A 22,629-nucleotide genomic window follows, 5' to 3' on the forward strand; every position below is an offset into this window, starting at 1 on the left:
TCAACAGAGAATGTGTCCAAAACACACTAATGCTCACAATTTTTCTTCTCTGAGTGTTTTCCCTGTGAGTGGGAGCTGGAAGAGGGTGGCGGGGTCTCAGGAGCTCCTCTGCTGTCAGCAGCGGAGGAGCTCAGGCGGGTACTTGGATGGCGTTTGGGTTTGGCCGGGGGGCAGCGACCACCGTGCTGCGACTGGGTGTCGGAGTAATCTCCGTTCTCGAGGCTCGTATCCCCCGCACCAACAGCGTGGCAGGACTGCGAGCGCGGCGCCATGGCCGAGGCACAGGTGTGAGGGGACAGGTCCTGGGAGGCCGGCATGGTCATGAAGCCCATCCGGAAGTGCCGTCGAAAGGAAGCCAAGTCTCGAACTTTTCCCACGGTGGCCGACGGATCGTTCTGAGTGGAGCTGCAGAATAGGGGATTACAAAAAAAAATATTGAATCAAGGGAAAATCAAAGTCAAGTAAAAAACATGTTTCTTTCATTTGTACTGACTTGTCTCTTATGTCTCTCTCGCTCTCATTGCTCTTCAAAAATTCTCTTTACGTTGAAAAAAATGCCCGCAGGGGTTTCTCTGCGAAAGGAAAGCCGTGCCTCTCAAATGCTTTTCCTTTTGGTTGAGCTCAGAACACACCGAGTTACAAATTCAGTTCCACTTGTCTCAAGTAATTTAGAAATGCACGCTACTATTAGAACCCACCTGTTTTCTTCACATGTTTACATCCAGAACACAGATCTGTCGCCTGAGCAGAGGATCCCCCGAATCATTTCATCTGTTACCGCGACTCTTGTATTTGATGCTTCAGTCTTTGAAACAATCAATGTCAGACAGCCATAAGTAAAGCAGACCGTAGGTTTATTTGTTTGTCTGCTAGAGCAAAATAACGATCAGTTGACATACATATTAACACTTGCTTACGATAAAGTTTTCGGTTTGGATTTTGCTTTAGAAAAAGCAAAACACACTGAAATTAAACACTAAATGATTGTGGATAGAGAGGAGGGATTTTCAGAATAGCTTGTCAGGTCAGTGGTTCAAACTGTGAAAGCAAAACTGTGAAGATTGGTGCCCCGCTGAGCTAACCAAAGGTTTATAAATGTGTTCTGACAAGCCTCTGCTTGCATCTTTGCTTCATAAACAGCCACTACTGTTGAGTAGTGTGCTCTTCAGAGAGGGTGTTACTCTGCTTCACCCCTCATCAGCATGAGACAAGTCCCTGAGGTCATTATCGACAGGGTTACTGTGAATATTCAGGGCTCCAGAGAGTGAGAGTCTTTCTGTTTTTGGAGTAGCTCACCTACAACGTTTTGCAGAAGGGTTAACAACCGGGAAGGTTTTTCACATTTTGTCTTGCTGCAACCTCGAACTTCAATGTGTTTTATTGGCATTTTAAGTGACAGACAAACAAAAAGGTACACAAGTAGGAAGTGAAAACCAATTTTATTTTAATAATCAATGCCTTCCAAGGCATTGATCATCCAGTGTGATCAATGCCTTGGAAGAAACCTACTTATTAAGTAGACTCCACTTGTGTGGAGTTTAATGCAGTGGTCCTATGAAGGCGTCAGAGGTTTCTTCAAGAACATGGGAAAACAAACAGTATCATGAAGATCAAATAACACAGCAGTTGAGGACAAGTTTAAAGCAGATATTGGTCATGAAGCAACATTCCAGATTTTGTTCATCTCATGTTAAAATGGGGCCACATAAAAACTACCAAGGCACAATCATTCACCTAAAGTAACAACAGAAACACCAAGTGTCCCATAACCCTAATCCCCTAACCCTAAAACCTAACCCTAACAAAAAACTGGAGCACAATAACAGCAAGGTAAGATGCAGGAGCCAGAGTTTGTGTTACTCTAGCTGCAAAAATCCACAGCTCAATTCAATTCAGTTTACTTATATAATGCCAGTTCATAACAAATCACCTAATAAATAAATGTCCTTACAATCCAATCATACATTCCAGTGGACCACAGAGCAGTCAAGTTCAGTTCATTATTCAAACTGGTTCATAAGGTTTTCTGACCTGCAGCAATCCCTCTTGCTAAGAATGCCTAAAGCGACAGTAGAGAGAAAATTCTCCCTTTTAACAGGAAGAAACCTCCACCTGCTATGGCCGATGGAAAACTTTAATAGAATCATAACCATTAGCTGCTCACTCCAGAAATATAGCTGTAATATTTTTATGCATTTATTTTGTTGGGAGGAAAAGGCTGTAGAAGTCTATATAGCAGTTTGTCAGAAAAAGGGCAAACGAGTGAAAGAAGGTGCTCTGCTAAAAAGAGACCAGGGTTTGTGAGGTGGAAAACTAACACTGAAAATCACCTTGTAAACAACACCCACTCAGTGAGCCATAGTGGTGCCATCGTCATGCTGTGGGGAGGCTTTTCTGCAGTAGAGACAGGAAATCGGGTCCAAATGAACAGAAATGTGGACAGTGCTAAATGCAGAGCAAGGAATGAAGAAGAAACGTAATACCCTTGGGGCAACGATTAAGCTTCAGAGCTGCAGTGTAACTGTTTCAATCTAATCAAATCCGTGTGTTGGAATGGTCCGAAGTGCACAACTAATTTCAAGAAAGAATCTTTTGTAGGACTTGAAAATTGAATTTCAGAGATACAGACAGAGCTAGAGCGAATTTGCAAAGAAGAATGTGGAACATCTTCAATCTCTCGATGGCTAATGCAGGTAACAACAACCCAAAACACTTGAGTCTACAACCCCCCCAAAAAACATGTATGATTTTTACATTTCTCACTACTTTATACAAAACGACACATTTTAACAAAGAGAAGCCGTATAATGCCCACACAGGACCAGAGTGGCAGGCAATGGGAGCTCACTGTTTATATTAAACTTCATGAGCATCAACAGAAGGAGCGCTGAGGCTGCTCATCTCTGAGGGAATACACCGGCTCTTATCTTCCCCTCCTGTGGGAGACAGTTTGCGCATATGCATGCGCTCTAATACGTGTGCTGAAGCGCCAGAGTTCATTTGCATCTCTTCAAGAATGTTTGTGCCCTTGAATGCCTGTGGAGATGTTCTAGTGACTCCTTGCAATCGACATAGATACTTGAAGGCCAAATTTAGCTCAGGACAGAGGCTGAGCATCTCCCTTCTCGCTGCTTGAAGAGCTCTTTTTTTTTTTCCTCCTCCCCTTGTTTCTTCTAATGTCAGGAGCTTCAAAACGAGACCGAAGGCGGCTCTTCAAAGAGTATCGGGGCTCATGCCTTTTTATTTGCCCTCCCTTTATTGCGGCATAAATCAGCAATCTGGTGTAGCTGAGGTAAAGATAAATCAGAAGATCAATAGCCTCCTCATGTGTGATTTTTCAATAAAAAAAAGCCAGAAGGCAAGAAGAATAAGCTGATGTACATACTGAAAACACAGGGATTTCCACATGGCTCTTTATCTTCATCTTAATCGTACTTCAACTAGAAATGTCTTCTTGACAATGAATCGGATTGTTTGGAGGAACATAGTGATCTTTGGTTACTGTGGTCCGACTGTTAAATCAAAACCAATGAAAGAGACGTTTTAATAAAGTCCAAATATCAAACAGGAAACTCAAGAACCTTGGGTTTGGAAACAAACACAACTCCCTCGAACTTCTCCACGCTGTTTCATCTTGACCTCACAAACTTCAGTGTGTTTTTATGTAACTGGTTGCACTTGATTTTATCTGTTGGCATCAGTAATTTCCAGCGTCACATCTAAATAAATGTCGTCTTGAGCTTCTAAATTCCTACTTGCTATACAAGTACAGCTGCATCATTTTGATGGTCCCATTTTTATCTTTGTTGATCTTTTTACTGTTTTAACTCTTAGTGGTATTAGTTGTGTGCTATTAGCTTAGCGAGTTTGTTAAATTAACTTTTGAGCTGTAAGGTTGAATTGTTAATAAACTTCTGTATAGAAGAGAAGTTGTCTGCATTTAAAAACGCAGCGGTAGCATCTTGCTGCTTATGACTTATGACTTCCGCTATTATTTTAACGTATGACCAATAACTCAGACTGAAATATTTGGCTTTAATAAAGTTTTTCTTGGCTTTTTCTTGATAATCAAGTCAACTTGGTAATATTGATCTAAATTACTAGTTTTATTAATAATCAGCCCTACAAAATAATTACAGTTTTTCACTGCCAAAGACTAGACTCTTACTAATACAACAGTTTTGTGTTTTTTGGTGTCACTTTTTAAATCACATAGCATACTTCGTGTGTTGTGGTAGTAAACATTGCTGTGCTTGTTTGGTCAAACTGGTTTATACTGGATATTTTAGTACAAATACATGCACTTTTAAACTCATAATTGTTCATTTTTGCAACAAAGAGAAACATCAACTTGAAAAACAAAACATTTTATTGTTATTGTAGAAAGTCAGTCAGAGAAATAATCTGTTATTCACCCTAATGTCAAAAAGTGTTTTTTCTGCCATTTTGTTTCTTACAATACTGTGCAGATAAAAATATTAAGACTACAAGAGTTCAGTTCTGTAGTGTTGCATTGCATGGAGGAAATGTGGAAAGTCAAACCAGCCACACGCAGCTCCAGAGCCACAAGTTGAACTCTCCTGTCCTAGTCAAAGTATATGACCTCTACTGTTATAACAACATGAAACAATTACAGTTTAAAACACTTTCACTGGGAACAGAAGATGTAATACACTTATGCTATATCTTCTTTGGAGTGAAAAATACAGACTTTACAGAGTTTTTTGATGATATTAATTCCAGTTTAAATTATTCTGCCTGTAGCTGCTAAGGCCCCATTTCTAATTTACTTTTCTGGGTCAAAGTTTAAGTGTGTTTAAGCAGTTAAATCTAAAAAAAAGAAGCAGTTTTGGGTCAAGTTTCTACAGTTTCATTGACTCTTGTGTGAAGCGGAGGGCGAACAGTGACATCAAGTCTGCAGCTGTCCTCATTCTGTTAGGCCTTACTGACACAGTGCACAACGTTCATTTGCCTTTATGGCTTTTACTCTATTTCCATCCCTGTTCTTTGTTGCTGCTGTGGGTGTTTTATTTAGAGTGAAACTTTCACCTTCTGTTTCCTCTTACACTGCTGGAGTATTGCTTACCAGCATGTGACCCTCAGCTGAAGACACATCCACAAGCAACAAAAAGCAAAAAAAAAGAACTTTCTCACTCATGAATGAGAAACCACAAAGAGAGTCATTTATTGAAATAAGCAAAGAGGATACAATTCTGTCACTTTAAACATCAAACTTGCTTCACAAACGCTATTTTATTTGCTGATTTTTTTGGCTCAGTGTTTTTCAGAGCATTTTATATGTATGTTGTCTGCTTAGAATCCTTTAAAGTGAAGAAACATTTGCTACTCTTATTTCTATGCTGGGATTAATAAAGCTTCAGCTGATAGCAAGGTTTTCTCCCACCAGTCGTCACAACTGGGAATAGTCTGTCTGCCTGTATTAGCGGCATAAGAAATCGACTCTATTTTTAAAACCCATACTGAAACTCACCTTTTTACCATCCTGCAGCTCTCTGCCGTATAATGTGATTTGTCTCCAGAGGCCCTAAGGATGTCAGACTTTGCACTGTCCTCGTCTCTTCTTCAGGATGTTGCCGTTCTCCATCCACGCCTCCCGCATCTGTTATTCCCGCTTTCTGTCCCTGTGGCTTCACATCCCACAAGGCTCTGCTTCAATCGTTCATCGCGTCCCGATCGTCCCACTCGCTGCCCTGCTCCTCAGCTGATTCCCATCCGACCACAACGCCGATCTCTGCTGCTGACATGTGGCCCCCTACCTCACCTTTCGGGGTCACAAAGCATTCTTCTCCATTCCCCTCCACAAACAAGCCGTGAACACAGAGTGCTCTCCGCTGAGCTGCAGGCGACTCACATTTGAACGTCACGTCTCTCCTCTGACGCGCAGATAAACAAGATACACTCATTCGCTGCGATGCATTCGCTGCTCAACACAATACTGTCATGTGCAAACTGTCATGTGAGTGTGATGACACAGCGTTATCAACACCCTCTGCAGGACGCTAGGCTTCACTTGCTTGTTTTTGTGACAGATTTGGCGTGTTATCAGCTAACGTCCGACTCAATGAAACCAAAGCTAAAAGCTTTCAGAATCAAGCTCTCTGTATTCTGATACTTAACAGAAGCTTACCACTGATAAAGCGCCACGAGTCATTTCTTGCCCAGATTAACAAAAGTGGCCTAAAGAAACCCTGAGGCACGCCAAGGTCAAGAAAGTATTTAAAGGGCCGGTTGTGTCAGAAAGAATTGGTAAAACTACCCAGCAACAAACTAGATGTCTCCGTATTTGGTGAGCTTTAAATGTAATAACATTACATTTATGTTCACCTTCATGTAACCTGGTGTAATACAGAGAAAAAACTGTTGCTATGATGGAAAAAACAATGTTTAAAAACACAACTGTATTCCTGAAGGTTACAAAGTCTAGAGCATGGGTGTCAAACTCTTTTTCATTTTTGGCCGTATCAAAAATCTGAATGCCCTTAAAGAGCCAGTTGTATACTAATGTAATATGTAATATACTCATAAAACCAATTAAACTGTTCCTTGTTATTGTTTTAGTGGGTTTTTTTCAAAATTGTAGATTTTGCGGTGCCAGTTTAGAAATGTTTATAAGGATTTATTGTGATATTTGCGCTAAAGCGGTCACATGATAAATGTGACCTTTTATTACTCTTCACATCAATTGTGGATTATAATTTGACGTCAAGTAAGGCTGAAGCAGCAGTCACTTAAACTCAATGTTTTTGACCAATTTTGAGAATATTTGGATTACAAGTTTTAAAAAATGTGAAGATTTTTGCTGATTTTGTGCGAATTTTGCAGATTTGTGTAAAACTGGAAGGACTTATTGATGTAATTTGATGTATTGACGTGTTTGACACAGGAGGTCTAGAGGATCATGTCAAAACTTCTTGCAGGCCAGTTTTGGCCTTGAGTTTGTCATGTGCCCTAAGCGTACAGCTACAAAATCTTTCAAATTTTTTCTATAGTGATTTTATGAAACAGACCAACACAAAAAAAAAAAGCACACAACTGTACAGGAAAATGATACATGCTCTTACTTTTAAAACCACCTTCCTCTTTCACTCTGCTTCTGCTAAATAAGCTCAGCAGAATACTTTGAAGTGTGCATCTCTATGACAGAATTTGTAAAAGTTTTAAGGGATATTAATGTTTTTGTCAAAACAGCATTTTCATATCTACTTATATCATAGAGCTTTCATTGGTTTGGACCTCATCTCGAACTATGCACAGTATTTCTCACCTTGCAGTACACTCTCAACTTCTGCGTGAACTAAGGTGCAAATTCACATAAAACCTCTTTGACTTTATGAACTGCACTCGGAATAAGGATTTTAAAATTAACCTCTTTCACGCTGGCTAAGAGGTTTAAGTTTCCTCCAAGCAGAGCCGTGCTGTAATCCCGAACATGCGGCGCTCCTGTGTGCTCAGCCACTCACCTTTTCTTACTTCCCTCTTGCTCTCTCTGCCTCCAGTCCAAGCGACTCTTACGATACAGCAGGTTCATGTCGCTGCAGGATCTCTCCTCCTCGCAGCCTTTCACAGCGCAGTGTAGCCGCTTGCTTCGCCTCTCTATGTCACGCAAGAAATGCTCGACTGCCACATCCTGGGCAGAGCCAGAGCTCATGGTACAGGAGAAGACTCTGGAGAAGCAGATGTATGCCAAAGGCAGCTCCCCTCTAAAAGAGAAGGAAACAAGAACAATGTGCATGAGCGTGAATCATCCAAAGAACTTTGTCTGGTAGCTTCTCAGGCTGATTGAAGCCGACAAGACTGACAGCTGTTACACACAGTGTGTGGAAACAACAAATGAAACCCAAGTGAAACCAAATAATTAGCAGAACGTGACGAGAGGCAGTTCATTACAATGCTTATTGGGTTATATTAAACCATCCTGTCCATTACTGCAACTGACAGCCGTCTCAGCGGCGAGACAGCGATGCATGCATGATGAAAGTTGCTGTTTTGTTTACCCGGACTGCAAGTGTATTTATACTTTCATTATCCAGTTATGAATATTTGAGTAAGCAGGGTAACTCAGCTGCAGAGCAGCTTTGGCTGCAGGCCCTGGGATGGCCTATCTAAGCTTGCCTGCTAAGCAGACAGTAATGTGGTTTGTCATATGTAGCGCACGCACAGCTTCCCATTCACGTTAACCCTATGAGAAAACAGGCTTGTTGTGGGGCAGAAATTTGAGAGTCCAACCGTGTATTCATGTCAGAGGATGTGAGTTTGCAGCGCAGTTAGTGAAGAAAAGAACAGCTGTCAGCTGATGCAGCATGATGCCAGTGTTTTTCCATCAGGAATAGAAACAGAGTTCAGATGTGTCTTCGTGGAGAACGCCGAGGTGTTTTCTCTGGTTCCACTTCCTCGAGCTGTGCAGAATCTTTTGACAAGTCAATCTGAATATGTTACCGGATGTGGAAGCTTGTGTGATTAGAAGATCTGGTGATGCAAAATACAAGTATATTTTTCCCACGCAGATAAAACTTTTACTGAACATTTGAAACTCTTCATTTGAGAAATTGAAAATAAAAGCCAGCGCTTGCAAGCTGCAGAGCTACAAAAAAACAAAACAAAAACAAGAACGACTTTTTTCAAATCCTTTCATATCGTACCAACTACTTTAGTGATTATATGCGGCAAGATACACTCTGTGATGTAAAATTGTGAGGTTGAAGAAAAATTGTACATGCTTTTCAGCATTTTTGATAAAAATCTGAAAAGTGTGGCATACATTTATGCTGCCCTGAGTCAACCCTTGATGCTGTTATAGCTGCAATGTCAATTCAGTACTTTACAAAATAACTCAAAATCAGTCAGATGGATGAATTTTAAAGCCTTGTCACAGTTTATCTAATACATTTAGATCTTTACTTTGACTAGGCCATTTAACAACGCAATAAAATATTTCACATCTGCTTTAAACTTTCGCACAGGCTTATTCTGACCTGTCTCCATTATGCATTATTGTTGACGCCTTTGTGGACCATCTGTAATTATACCAATTTAAATTACACACAGCCAAAAACGATTTACAAGCTAGGTGTTTTTTGAAGAGAGTTGGCTGTGCTAAATGTTATTTATCATATCAGATAAATAACACAGATTTTTAACCATTTTTTTTTTGTAAAAATAATTTCAAGATTCTTCTTGCTATGGCTTTATTCTAAGCTTGTCTGTTATAAAGTTATAAAATCAGTGTGTGCGTGCTTTTGCAAGGCACTCCATGCCGTTCAGCCAATTAGAACATCATGCTCCTTTGAGGTATATTTAAACAACATTTAGACACCGTAAAACTTTAATGACAACCCTCTTGATTGTGTAGATCATCAGGACCATTTAACTTATATTAATCATTGCTATGCCATCTCAAACTCATATTAATTGTCAACCATGTCTTTCCATGAAGAGAGAAGCTAAACAGTGGAAGCAGCAGGCATCGTCGACAGGGCCAGGCAGCGTGCAGATCTGTGTGTGATTCTTTTGTCATGGCCGCAGTGTGTCATCCAGTGTGTCAGCGTCGCTTCTGCTATTCCTGTATCCCACAGCCCTGACCACAACCCCGACCATGCTTGCTGACTCAATGTTAATTAGGTTAGAGAGCAGCGACAGGAGGTGGGGCTTTCGTTAAGTGTGGCTTTGATTTTGGTTTCTGGGATCTGGCAGCTGAGCCGGCAGGCCCACAATTGTTGCATTATGCACTGGGGGGATTGGTTTACAATTAACCAGTAAGAGGGAATATGCAAAACTCCATATTCCTCATTAGATGTCTAAGTATTAAGTCAAACCTCCAAAATACAAGCTGCGCTCAGTCCCTTCATGACACAACTGAACTCGGCGCTTTTAACAAGTGGTTTCAGGGGCATCTGCAGGGTCAGGAGTCGCATGAATTCCTTGTTCGGACCAGAAGGCAGATGGAGTCATGACTCACGCAATTCAATCGGCATGCAACGCTGCATACTACTCATTCATGAACATAAGCAAATGCATGCACACACCGACTACGCCCCACAAGCCCCCTCACATGCCAAACACACACACACACGTGGTGTGAAGCAACGACAGCAGAGCCACTGCATCTGAGTCAAATGTTAGTTCATGTTAACAGAGAAAACAGAGAACAAAATGTCTAGAGTGCCTTGCAAAAATACTTATTTAACTTGTCCCGTCACTATTATCTGAAAAGTGCGGCACAACTTTATCCCTGACATGTCTGTTATGCTCCTTGGTCTTGAACATGCTTTGTGTTTGCTTTGCTTTCAGCACAGTTTTATTTACAGTTTTCTTCAGAGGGAAATTGGGCAAAATACATTTAATTTAAGGGCATCAGATTATGGGGGAATTCATCCATCCGTCCATCCTTCCATTTTCTAGCACCCTTGTTGTCAGTGGGGTCAGGAGCGGTGCTGGTGCCGATCCACAGCGAACATTTTGGGCCAGAGGCGGAGTCACCTGGATGCCAGTCTGTCGCAGTACGGAAATTCACATGAATCAGTTTGTGTAAAAATAAAAAAACATGTATTGTTTCCATTTCACAATTATGCATGACCCTGTGACGTTTGCGTTTATAACTGAACACGATTTGTGGAGAAACGTAACGCTTTTGAGCGGTAATGTGTCACAAAAAGTTCATTTTCTATGGTGAGAAAAGCTTCAGGAGGCAGAGAATATGTCCATGCAGTTATGATATCAGCCTTCATCTTTCACTGATCATGAACTTAACACTTTGGTAAGGATTACGGTGTGGACCTCTGCCCTCCAGCCGTCATCACAGCTGTTGGTCCAAGTGGAGCTGCAGCACCAAGCTGTGAGTGGCACAGTAACACCGCTGTGCAGACGGACACACCACAGCACCATCTTGACCTTGAACGGGTCACACCATATTCAAAATAAGCACTCAATTCCACTGGGCTGCATTATGTATTTGTGAAGATTGAACTTTAAATGGCACAATTAAAATGAGTGTTTTCCTATTCACACAGCAGTTAGCTTTAAAGGGCTAGCAAGCCGCTCAGGACATATTGTACCAGGAGTGACGTGCTTCTCAAAGAGTCTGCTGGGTTTGCATTTTGTCATTGATTACATTATTAATTATTGCAATTTAAGCCTGGAAATGTTTAAATGATAAAAACTGCAGAAAGCGTAAAAAATGAAAATAAAAAAAAATCTAACATATCTGGCAGAGCTTATTTAGCTGTGCTCAAATATCACAACAATTCATGTAAAGCAATTTCCAGCAATTCAACCTGTCAGTCAAAAGTGATGTAGTTTGTCATAAAGTGAGAAAAAGCAAGGAGAAAAATAGAGCTAAACACCGAGGAGGAGAATGAGCAGCTTGAAGCACACGCAGCCAGAGAGCAGGGGAGACCGAGGCAGCAACACAGCGACGGGAGGGGCGACTGGTAAAAAAAAAAAGAAAGAAAGAAAAGAAATGGGGGAAGCCGACGAGCGGAGAGCAAGAATAAGATTAATATACTCTGGTGAAAACCGTATCACATCCAGACTGACTCCGAGGGGTACCTGCGCCGGAGACTAATAAAACAGAGGGAGCCATGAGGAAGAGAGGATGAAGAAATACTGAAAGGCAGTCAGACTAAGAATGGGGGGTAGGGAGGTGAAATCAAGCCGCTCACACTGTGTGTGCTGTGTGTGGTCTCCTAGCAACACTCGCATTTCTTCCTCTGCCGCTGAATGCGCGGCGCAGGACGTCAGGCTCGCCGCGCGACTCCATACCTGGGGGAAACTTTGCAGGAGCTTCAGCGTCCTCCATCATCAACGGCGTGCGCAACTCTGAAGTGACGGAAGTATCTGCATTCATCAGCTACTGTGATGCAAACAGGGTTTAAACGTGTAGAAATATCTCAGCAGTAGAGGGTTATTAAAATGTTTCTTCAGCGCCTTGATCGATCTTCGTTCAGTATCACTGGAAGGTCAACTTAACTCCCTGACCTCACCTCGGCTCTATATTTATAAAGAGATGAAGGGCGCCAACTATTCAGTAACTTTTAGTCGCTGGAATGAGAGTCCTGATGTGAAGCGCACATTGATTATGGATTTACACAGGAAGAAAGAAAGACATAATTCCTGCCACATATATATGAAAATGCCTCCCTTATTTCAGTCAAATTAATAATTTGGGTTATTTAGCTTGAGATTAGAGGAAAAAAAATGGAGAGTTGTTTTTTTTAAAGACAGATTTTCATCAAGATATTTGTTTATTTATCGGTGGCAATTTCAAACCAAATTCTTAATTAGCGAGGTAATGTCGAGCTGGCTAACTCAATATTTCTAAACTAAATATTTTGTTGGCAAGTTAAACAGTTTAAAGAAGTGAATATTTAGTTTGAAACTGTGACATTTATAAGTGATTAATAACATTGTAAATATATGACTGAAAACATTTTTTCCTCCACAAGTGACACTACCTCACAGTACATGCAATTTTTTTCTTGGTAGTACCAGAAACCACTACAAGTTGTATGAATCATTTTAGTCAAAAGGTATTCTTTCAGCAGTGAGCAGTCAGACAGCAGTCAGACAGACTATGATGATTTTAAAGTTCATTATTGTGCAGCAGTACCAACATTGATGGTTTATATTAGGAGAAATTCAAACATATGGCATTTTAGGAGTCACTGTCAACCGGTTCAGATGGTGCTCTCAACTGGAAAGAGATATTTTGCTCTTCTTTGCAACAAAAAAAATTTGCTTGCTAGACAGGAAGTACCAGCTTTTTTTTTATGGCTGTACGCCTTGCAGCGACCACACCCTCCCTGAGTGCTGGCTTGGATGCCACAGGACCCACTGACTGTTAGGGGAAGCTGGGATCACCTGGGCCTATTCATGCCAGCATTCACGAAAATAAGAGTTTAATTACTTTTGCTATGACTTGGTGTCCCGCCTCCCTTCGGTTTGTTATGGTTTCTAGCCAGCCCTGACAGCCTTGCTCCAAAAACTGCGAGGATTTCCCACACTTCGTCTGGCTGTATATCTTGCTGTTTTGACTTTACGTTCCGGAGATTTGGCTCATATCCAGAACCAGGGAAGAAAGAAAAGAAGGTTCTCATGAAAGGAAACCAATTCAATGCCAATCAAGCTACGCAGTTTAGTTTTGACCAGCGGGGAATTTGAGAGAAACACAAAATCTCACCTCCACTTGTGGATGCGTCCTTCCAGTTGCTGGGGAGAGTTTACTCACCAACAAAACTAACCAAACAAACCACTAGTTACATGGTGACACAAGTTTATTTTGCTTTTTACAAGTACATAAAAGCTTGCAAAATATTAATGGGCAGATTTCTCACACTATCTGTTTACAGCAGCTAAACTTGCAATGGGAAATTGTTGTTCTTAACATTTGGTCAGTGGGATAATTTATGCTGCGTCAGATTTACCAAGACAGTTTTGTTCACTAATTCTATCCAGCCCCACATATGCTTAAAAAAATATTACTTAGATATAATATAATCACAATGTCATCATCACCAAGTGAACTTGGTTCATTTTATAAGTGATGAATGAAATGAGAAGCTATTTTTGTTTTAAAAATTAATTTTAAAAAACCCCTGAAATGACTTGTGTTTTGTTTAACAACATGAAACAAAAGGAAGCCCCAAAGACATTCACTCAAATATGAATGTATTTAGATTTTCCTCCCTCAGCGTTGTACAAATTGAGTGCTCTTTAAATTTTTCACGAGCCGCGACCAGAAATATCCTCCAAAAAGCTTTCTCTAATCGCGCTTGGCCCCGCGCGACCAGGACAAAGACTTCAAAACTCTCTGAAATGCTCAGTATTTGTCGCACGCATGCACATATTACTTCCACCGTGTGTGTGCATAAGTCAACACCTGTACCGAGTGTGGATCATGAATACTGTATAACATGGAGAGTTGCTGGAAGCTGCTATAAAAAAAAATCTAATGAGTTCTTGAACTGAAAGAGATGAATGTGTAATCTCTGTTTTGGGTCAAAAGAGACCGGCGTGTCAGTAACCTCCCAATCTCCATTTCCCACCTTGGCTTGCTCTCACCTCTGTCCCCTTCTGCTGGGATCTGCAGCAACCAAGGTGACCTACTGCACTTAGCATATATGAGCACAGAGCAGCTTAAAGATGTCGAGCCTCTTCTCCTTGTTCTGTTGTTCATCATATAAGAGAAGAGAGGCAGGCTTGCGAATGACATACAAGCAGAAAACAGTAACAGGAATAAACCCAGAACAATAAAGCTGGAAAAAGAAAGATGTTCAGCGTGTGAGCAGCTTCGTCACTCTACAACGACAAAGTACAACATTTCCAGAAGAAAGAGCAAAAAAACATAACCGAGATGTCACGTGATACGCAAAGCCATGGTCCATCTTTGTGTTTGTGGGTTTTTTTCCGTCTGCTCGCTGAAACCCAGACACAGCAGCATCGTATATGGTGCTGCAGGGAAAAGAGCGAGGCTGAAAAACTCCTTAATGCTCACGTTTGTGCATGAGGGGAAAAGCTCCTCTCTGCAGCTGCACATGCTTCACTGAGCCAGCATCCTTCTCCTGACCAAGATCGGATTTTTTTTTTTGGGAAGCAAACAACCCTTCAGTTCTTCCTGTTTCTCTTTGTCCAGTTTCAGGTTTTACTTTAAAGATTTACATTTACAATGCCATGAAAAAGGTTTCCTTCTGTTTTTGCTGTTCTGTAAAACGTACTAGTTTTTAATGAGGCAAAGATGACCTGAATAGATTTCAAATGCAGCTTTCAAATAAGGATTTTATTTATTAACGGGGGAAAAAAAGCTAAACAAACCTGGCCTGATGTGAAAAAGTAATTGCCTCCTAATCCAAATAACTGATTTACCACAACAATCAAACATAGTTGTTGTAAATTTGGAGAATGAATTGCTGTATTACTTACAGCAAAAATAGCTCGTTTAAGGTCATATCATGAGTAACATCAGGACTTTGACTAGACCTTGTGCTTTGGATAATTGTCCTGTTGAATAACCAAAGTGGATTTCAGCCTTAGGTCAGAAATTGATGGCTTGATATTCTTGTTGAGGATATTCTAGTAGATGACAGGATTGGCTCTTCCACTGTTTTCAGAGGTTGTCCCACATCATCACTCTGCCACTTCTGTGTTTCTAAAGTCTGTTAGTTTTATGCAAGTCCGAAGTATTTTTGCCAAATGTCTTGCAGATCATTGAGTTCTTTGCCTAGAAACTGTCACGTTGATACAATTTTTGCCAGTCGCTCTTTTAGATCGTCAAATTATGAACACTGATCTTAACCAAGAAAAGAGATGTCTGCACTAATTTAGATGTTGCTCTTTGTTCTGTTTAGTTATTTCTTTATTCTGCAGGTCAGGCAGCAATTTAGTCAGGGTGTGACTTGTGGAAGTGAATTCAGCTTTCTAAATAGAAAGTTAGATCATAAATTCACAAGTGGCAATTAAATTTTCACACAGGCTCAGGCTGGTTCGGCGTACTTCTTCCTCTTATAATTGAATTTTATTATTTAAGAACTACATTTTGTGCTCATTTGTTTGACTGTCCTCTAATTTTAAAATGGTCTGATCTGTAATATTAAAAGTGTGACGAAAAAGAAAAAACTCGACAAATCCGAGTTTTTTTTCCATAACATTATAAATGTTTAATTAAAGCAAACCATGCAGAAACAACTTATGAACCAACATGATGTAAAGATTTTTTTATACATCTATAAGAAGCCCAAAGCTCCATATCCTGTAGCACCAGGCTGTCCCTGCCACAACATGACAAACCTCATAAACTATTCAGCAACAATTAGGCAAAGTCCAATAGCCCAAAGCGAAACAGGAATCAGATGAACATCACAGTGCACTTTACGTACGATTTGCCTCACAGCTGTTCTTTGTGGGCTTGACTCACATCTTCCCAGAGATGATGGCACAAGCAAAACAAAAACAAAACATGACATGCCTTAAAAAACTTTATTTGAGGGGGAAAATCAGCTGTCAGTGTTTGAAAAGGATAAAATACACAGCAAAAACCAGCAATTATTTTGACCTAAAGGAAATTAGACAATGTAATGTTCTTAAATCGGTTGAACGATTGTTCTTGGTGGATAACCCTGACACGTAATAAATTATGTAAATATATTTTTTAAAAATACTATCAACCAATATACCCACACTTATCTGGGTTTCAGTGCATGGGTTTGGTTGAAATAATCAAATGTGGAGTTTCTCACTTTAACTGGGTTAGTCAAGCTCAAAGCTGATCAATTTTCTGGAGTCAATTATATTTATCAAGCCGTTTGAGTTTGATCATAATTTTTTCATTAATTCAGCACAACAAGCACACACTACCCACCAATTTATTAAGCACATCCATTCAATCGCTTGTAGAAACAGAGTGAGTCAGCCAATCACGTGGCATGAACTCATCTCATTTCTGCTCAGTTTCATGCCCCCCTTGCTGCTTTTGTCGACTGGCTTTTCTTTTAACAGGCTGGTGATGTCACAGCAGCGTTGGTGTGATTAGCAAAGCCAGGTAGGCCAGGAGTGGTCGTTCAACGTTTGAATCAACCTCCTCCTTCAGCTCAAAAATCCCCCGCTAAGCGGGTCACAGCGTAGGCTGTCTAGGATAAGCACACGCATACCCACACACCGCTCTCCCACCTCATTCTTTTCTTTCTCCTGGCCCGGTTATTGCAGCACTGTTCACCAGCATTTTGGTAGCAGATTATTAGTAGCTCACTTTAAACTTAAAGACGGGAAATGAAAGCGCGACTACAGAAAACCCACTATGCAAGGCAACGCGTAAAGTAGGAAATGATTTTCAACATTTTTACAACAAAACGTCTGAAAAATGTTTGTAGGATCACCTTTCACTGCGGCCAGAGTTACGGGGATATGACAACCAGGCAGACGGATATTTTTGTCCCTTTCTTTTAGAGAACCAACACCAGCTCAACCACATTGGATAGACGGCATATAAACATCAATTTCCAGCTCTTGCCACAGATTCTCACTTAGATTTATTTTGGGCCATTTCAATACATCAATATGGTTTGAAATAAAGATTTATATCGCAGCTCTGGCTGCATCCTTAGGGTTGTTTTCTTATTGAAAAGTGATTCTTGTTTTTGCACAACTGAACAGAGTCTCCCCCACAGTATGATACTGCCAACACTATGTTTCCCAGTGGGGATGGTGTTTTCGAATTTTTGATCCTTCACTTCATGTGTACATGTTGAATATATGTGATTTTGCACTAAATGCCAGTAAAACAGGTTGAGGTTTGAACTGCAGTCTAGAAAATATGGCAAGTTTGAGCAAGTGTAAACAGTTTGCGTTGCATTGTGCATCTTCTGCTGTTTTGACTGCCTTCTAAAGTTTTTGAAGTATCAAACGGTCATGTCAATCATCTGCGTTATTCGTCCTACATGAGTGACTGACAGGTTCTCAGCCCAGGGCCTCAATCGGGCAATTTGTTTTCTTGTCATTGAGTTGTTCAGGCAACTGACAGAAATGAAAAAGAAAAGGGGGCAAATGTCAGATGATCACGGATTACAGACGGTGTCAGTGTTTTGCTACATTTTACTATGATTGTTGGATTGGACACCTGGCAGACAAAACAAATGTGACTGAATTATCATCAGACGTGTGTATCTATGTGATTTTCAACGGTGAGACGACTTCTGTGCAATGTCTTCTTCTAAAAACACTTACATTTGTCCTGTGAACAGGCTGTTACCAGAGTGAAAAGTCTCTGTGTTATTTGCAATGTATTTCTGGAAAAAACAAAAAACAAACAAACATTGAGACTTCTCGAATCTGTCTCTGATGAATGAGGCAAAGCGACCATAAGAAGTCCAGCTTGCAATTGTCCAAAATCATGCGGTTAATATCACAGCTACAAGTTTAGATAAAAACATGCTGCGCTGGTCTGCCACTGAAAAAATACCCCAAAATCAAAAAAGTGAACGAGCCATAAATACTTTTTGAAGGCTCAGCAACTCCTTTAGGGTTGGTGAAATTTGAAATCTAAAACATGCTTGTTTTCAGAATCAATAAAGTGGAGAGTTTATTTCGCTGACAGGTAGCCAAGCATGTGGGATACGTTTCAGTGTGAGGTACGATTGCTCTGACATTTACAAAGCCTGCTGAAGATGTACTACAGTTCACATTTGCATTTCTTTAAGTCGCTGCGTGCCGGCGCCTCGTTCGCAGACCGCGCCTGTTGTGTTGAGTTCTTTCGCTGCTTCACTCTGACCTTTAGCAAACTAGCAGACAATAAATTACCTCTATGAGAGATTTCTGAGCTCCTTCTGCTCCCCATCAGCTTCACATACGTTTTAATATAGTGACATCTTAGTGGAGGAAGGATGGGGCAACATATTCTTCACTGTTTGTAGCATCTGGCAGCCACCAGGAAGAAGTTTCCACCTCTTCTAAGTTTTCTGAAAAACATTCAAGGTCTTCTGAAGGTCTTAGCATAAATGTAGAACATTAATGAGAGCAAGCACATTAACACTAAGCTGGGCCAAGCAGTTTGCATTTCTAAGCATGTACATAAAAAATACACAAGTACTTTAGGGCTAAAAGCTTACCTTAGATATACAAAACAAAACAAAAAAATTGCTGTACCTTTTCTTATTGGATAATCGTGTAAAAACGGCAAACACAAAGTAGTTAAAATGGCTTCAGACTGGGATCTCAGTGCCAACAAGAGGGGAAGAGCTGCTGGTGCCCAACTTTATTTATTTTGCATAGTACCATGCAAATGACTTTGAAAGGTTTAATGAGAGGAAAACAGAGGGAAATGAACAAAGATGAGTTGCCTCAAGGAAATCATTACCACACATCATTACCCTTGACTACACTCTGCAGTGAAAACTGGATACCATAAGACGCTTACTATCCAGAAAGAAGGGCCTTTAAAAGGAGCATTTAATTTGAAATCCCATTGGTTAATTTGTCCGCATGCATCCCAGTCATCTTCAGCTCAGACGTAGCACAGACATGTATGAGCTTTTGAAAGCCAGAGCACTCTGGGAAAAAAAAAAAAAAAAACATTCAATAATGTGACTGCAGAGGGAGCTCCTAGATGAAGCAAGAGAAGTAAGTGGTTATTTGTAAAGCTAAATGAAGCCCCTTCATCCTCATCCTCATTTTGTGCAGGAGAGCTCCGCCATGCTTTTTCTCCATCTGATCATGCATCCAGTGCATCAAAACAACAAAGCAAAAATTATGTTGTGTATGTCATATGTATATTAAAGTAGCACTAGAAGCTATTTGAGTGTTGCCATTATTTGGGGTGTGAATAAGACTGACATGACACTGTCATCAACATGAAAGAGTCTTTATGAATGTTTATGACTGTATTTAATTACGCTTTTAATGCAAAGTTGATCATTTTGATAGACTTAATACAAGTTTTAAAGCAACTTTACTTTAAAAGTGTCATTATTTACCAAATGACACTTTATGACAGCAGTCATAAACATTCATAAAGACTCATTCATGGTCATGACATGTATTATGGTATGTTTATGATTGTGTCTTATGCACACCCTGTGAAATAAAGTGTTACGAAAACTGTTTGTTCTTGTAGAAAGAAAGATAATTGTAGCGGTTTTGATACAATCTACTGGTCCATGTTTCCATGTTTTTATCACGCGTGTAAGTCAGAGTTTTGCTGCTAAGGGAGCGCAGGTACGAAGCGAAGAGCCAGCAGACAAATGAGGAAAGTATCTACAGATGTCTGAGGCAGCATTTGTAACCAGGACATGGCTGGTTAAATGGCGTGCCCTTTAATCAAGGCGCCATCAGGAAGAACCTTTATCTTTACAGCTATTTATAATGAGCGCTGTGACCGATCTGAGATCATGAAAAGGTAGTAGTAGTAATCTACTAAATGTAGTCTTCCAGACACCTTGATTAAAACTGGGGCTGTTATACTAGTGAATATCACTGAGATAAAAATAAAACAGCCTAAAACTGCTTCAAGATAAACTGATAAAACACATTAAAATGAATATTATTAATAGTTACTTTTAAAAATATAATAAAACCCATCCATAAAAGTTTAAATAACAATATTATTGATACATAAAATCAACTGCTGAAGAGTTTAACAGCGTAAACAAACTTCAGTACAAGCATAACACAATGCAAATAAAAAACATTAAAAACATAAAGGCATGCATATTAAACACATCCACGCTATTCTATTGGTTTTACCATTAGCAACTGGATGTCATCAATAATGCATTTTGCTATCATTATTTACTCTTTGATGAGATGAAATATAAATAAATTGATTGTTACTTTAAACACAACACTGAATATTCCTGGTTGAGGAACTTGCAGCTGTCAGTTCAGATTCATCCTCTATCATTAATTCTCCATTTTGCTCTTTTACAGCCCAATTTTGTACCTTTATGTTGCCATTTTATTCCTACTTCCAATCTTTTCTTTGCATCAACAAAACCTTACAAATCAGTGTACCTAAATATGAATTTATTTCTTCTTACAGTTGTGTTTTATGACAAATTAATGTCAAATAATCGTAAGAGGCCACATATTTCATGTATTTGATTTCTGAACACTTTCTATTTCAACTTAGATGTAACTACATATGTAACTCTAGCTGGTTTCCATCATGTCTTTGAGTCACATAACCACATTTTACATTTTAAAGTAAACTATTGATAGATTTTAAGACATTTTATTTTAAATAATTGGTTGCAAATGTGGGTTGAAAATTACATAAAATTAATTCAGTACAGTGTTGAATGTAATCGTCCAATCATGAACTGCTTCCTTTTTTTTTTTAACCTGGGAAAGTCGGATCAGGAGCCACAAAAACTGCAAAACTGGAAAATCATACAGCTGCAAAATGACCAGAGCCCAATTCTTTAAACCCAAAATATCATTGAGAAAAGACCAGTAATTGTTCATAAAGCTCTCTTACAGAAAAGGAGATTTTTCTACCTTTCACATGTTTAAAAATGCAAGGTTTAGTTAGATTACAAAACAATTCATGTATAAAAATGTAAACAGGCGCGTTAAATGTAAAAAGCCCGATTCCATTTGGAAATCAAACTATATAATGTCCTTGTAGTGAGAAGGCTGCAAAAAGAGCTTAAAATGATACATAAAAAGAAATTACAAAACTAAATAAGCAGGTTCTCATGTTTTATCTTCAAATAATTGTTTGACCTTCTTTTACTGTGAAATTGACAAGTTCAGTTTCACAAGTTTCCACTAAACAATGTTTAAAAGAGAAAGATCTCATTAAAAAAAAAACAGTTTAACTTAAACATCAAATCAGTTCATCAAGTCTTCTCTCGCTTCTCAATCTGCACAGCATGTTGAAGCCAAAGGTGATGGCGAGATTTACTAAGACAAAGATAAATATTCACAAATAATTTCAAATAAATCACATCCGATATTTAATTACAGGTGGTTTTAGAATCACAACAAAAGAAGGATGAAGTCTCCTAAAAGCAAATACAATGTAGACTATAGCCAGTGGATCCAGACTGCAGCTGTCTTCTTTTTAAAGTGCGCCAATGGTCAACAGGAGACATGTGCCTTAGTATTACTACCCTAATGCCCTGCTGATGCTCAAGGGCGCAGTCTGTTTGGGTGTTTTAGGAAATCCACAGGAAAAAAAAAAAAAAAAGAGAAGAAATCCTCTAATGCTCACCAGGCATGGCTATCCTGGGCTTAAAAGGTCTGCATCATCACCGTCTTCCCGTCCAATCAGAGCGCTCTCGTTTTGCCAAACAGTAATCATCGTGCTTTTTTTCATATTATAAATGATCCACTGCAATTACAAGAATTGAATGATAAAGAGAATCTGCAGATCTGCTCAAGCCTGCCCGCGCACTCTCGCCCAGTCTGCCTATCTGCTCTTTTTAGCGGACCGAAGGGGTTTAAACGAGACACGAAAACGACTGAAATACAAACTCAGAGCTGCTGTTCTCAGATTTAATCAAATCTCCGGAGTGAATTTTAGGATCACCAGGTGAGCACAACAGACAATGACAGGTGGTGCAGGCTTCAGTCCCCGTCCCCGTCCCCTCCTCCCTCTGCGCTGAAGACACACTGCTTAGCGTGTATATCTCAACACACGCACTCAATGACCCCAGATTCACAGCTGCTCTCACCCACCCCTGCTCCGCTGGTTTAACCAAACTGCAGGCAGAGACACATCCTGCTCCTGAACATGTTAGCTTAAGAATAATAAAAAGGCATGGATAGGAGGATTTTCTTTTTTTTTTATGCTCTAAAATCTGCATATCCAAGGTCAAAGCAGACCTGCTGGTAGTTCACCTAAATTCAAGCTCTGAACATGCAAAACCGACAAAGATGTATCTTCATGTCTTTCTTGATATTCAAATAGGATAAAATGTGCTTTTAATTCTGTGTTTAGTAATAGAAAATGAGTCACTTGACTGCTTAGCTTTGGATTTGTAGGCTGAATTTAGGATTTCCCTTGAAAACCACGAGCCTTTTGAATGGTTCGAATGAAAAAATAAAGCTGCAAATGTTACCACTTTTAAAGAAGTCTGGCTAATGAATATACCTACATTTCAACCTCTATGTTTTACACCGTAA

At 39.8% G+C, this 22,629-nt stretch overlaps 1 protein-coding gene across 4 annotated transcripts in view; it reads right to left on the bottom strand.

The window, feature by feature from the left end:
* LOC129368726 (neuronal tyrosine-phosphorylated phosphoinositide-3-kinase adapter 1) overlaps positions 1–22,629 on the bottom strand; it is a 32,560-nt gene that overhangs the window by 6,871 nt on the left and 3,060 nt on the right. For 2 of the 4 annotated variants that reach the window (XM_055043820.1, XM_055043821.1), the window contains exons 2-3: positions 7,482–7,721; positions 38–405 (exon numbers count right to left, since the gene is read on the bottom strand). In XM_055043820.1, the coding sequence (XP_054899795.1) occupies positions 38–405; positions 7,482–7,669 (556 nt within the window). In that variant the 5' untranslated portion in view covers positions 7,670–7,721. Of the gene's footprint in view, positions 1–37; positions 406–5,491; positions 5,567–7,481; positions 7,722–11,565; positions 11,614–22,629 lie in introns of those variants that run through there. The other 2 variants (XM_055043823.1, XM_055043822.1) reach the window with 2 other exon arrangements.

This window comes from Poeciliopsis prolifica, unplaced genomic scaffold (assembly GCF_027474105.1).
Source record: "Poeciliopsis prolifica strain line A6 unplaced genomic scaffold, Auburn_PproV2 SCAFFOLD019, whole genome shotgun sequence".
NCBI classification, from domain to species: domain Eukaryota; kingdom Metazoa; phylum Chordata; class Actinopteri; order Cyprinodontiformes; family Poeciliidae; genus Poeciliopsis; species Poeciliopsis prolifica.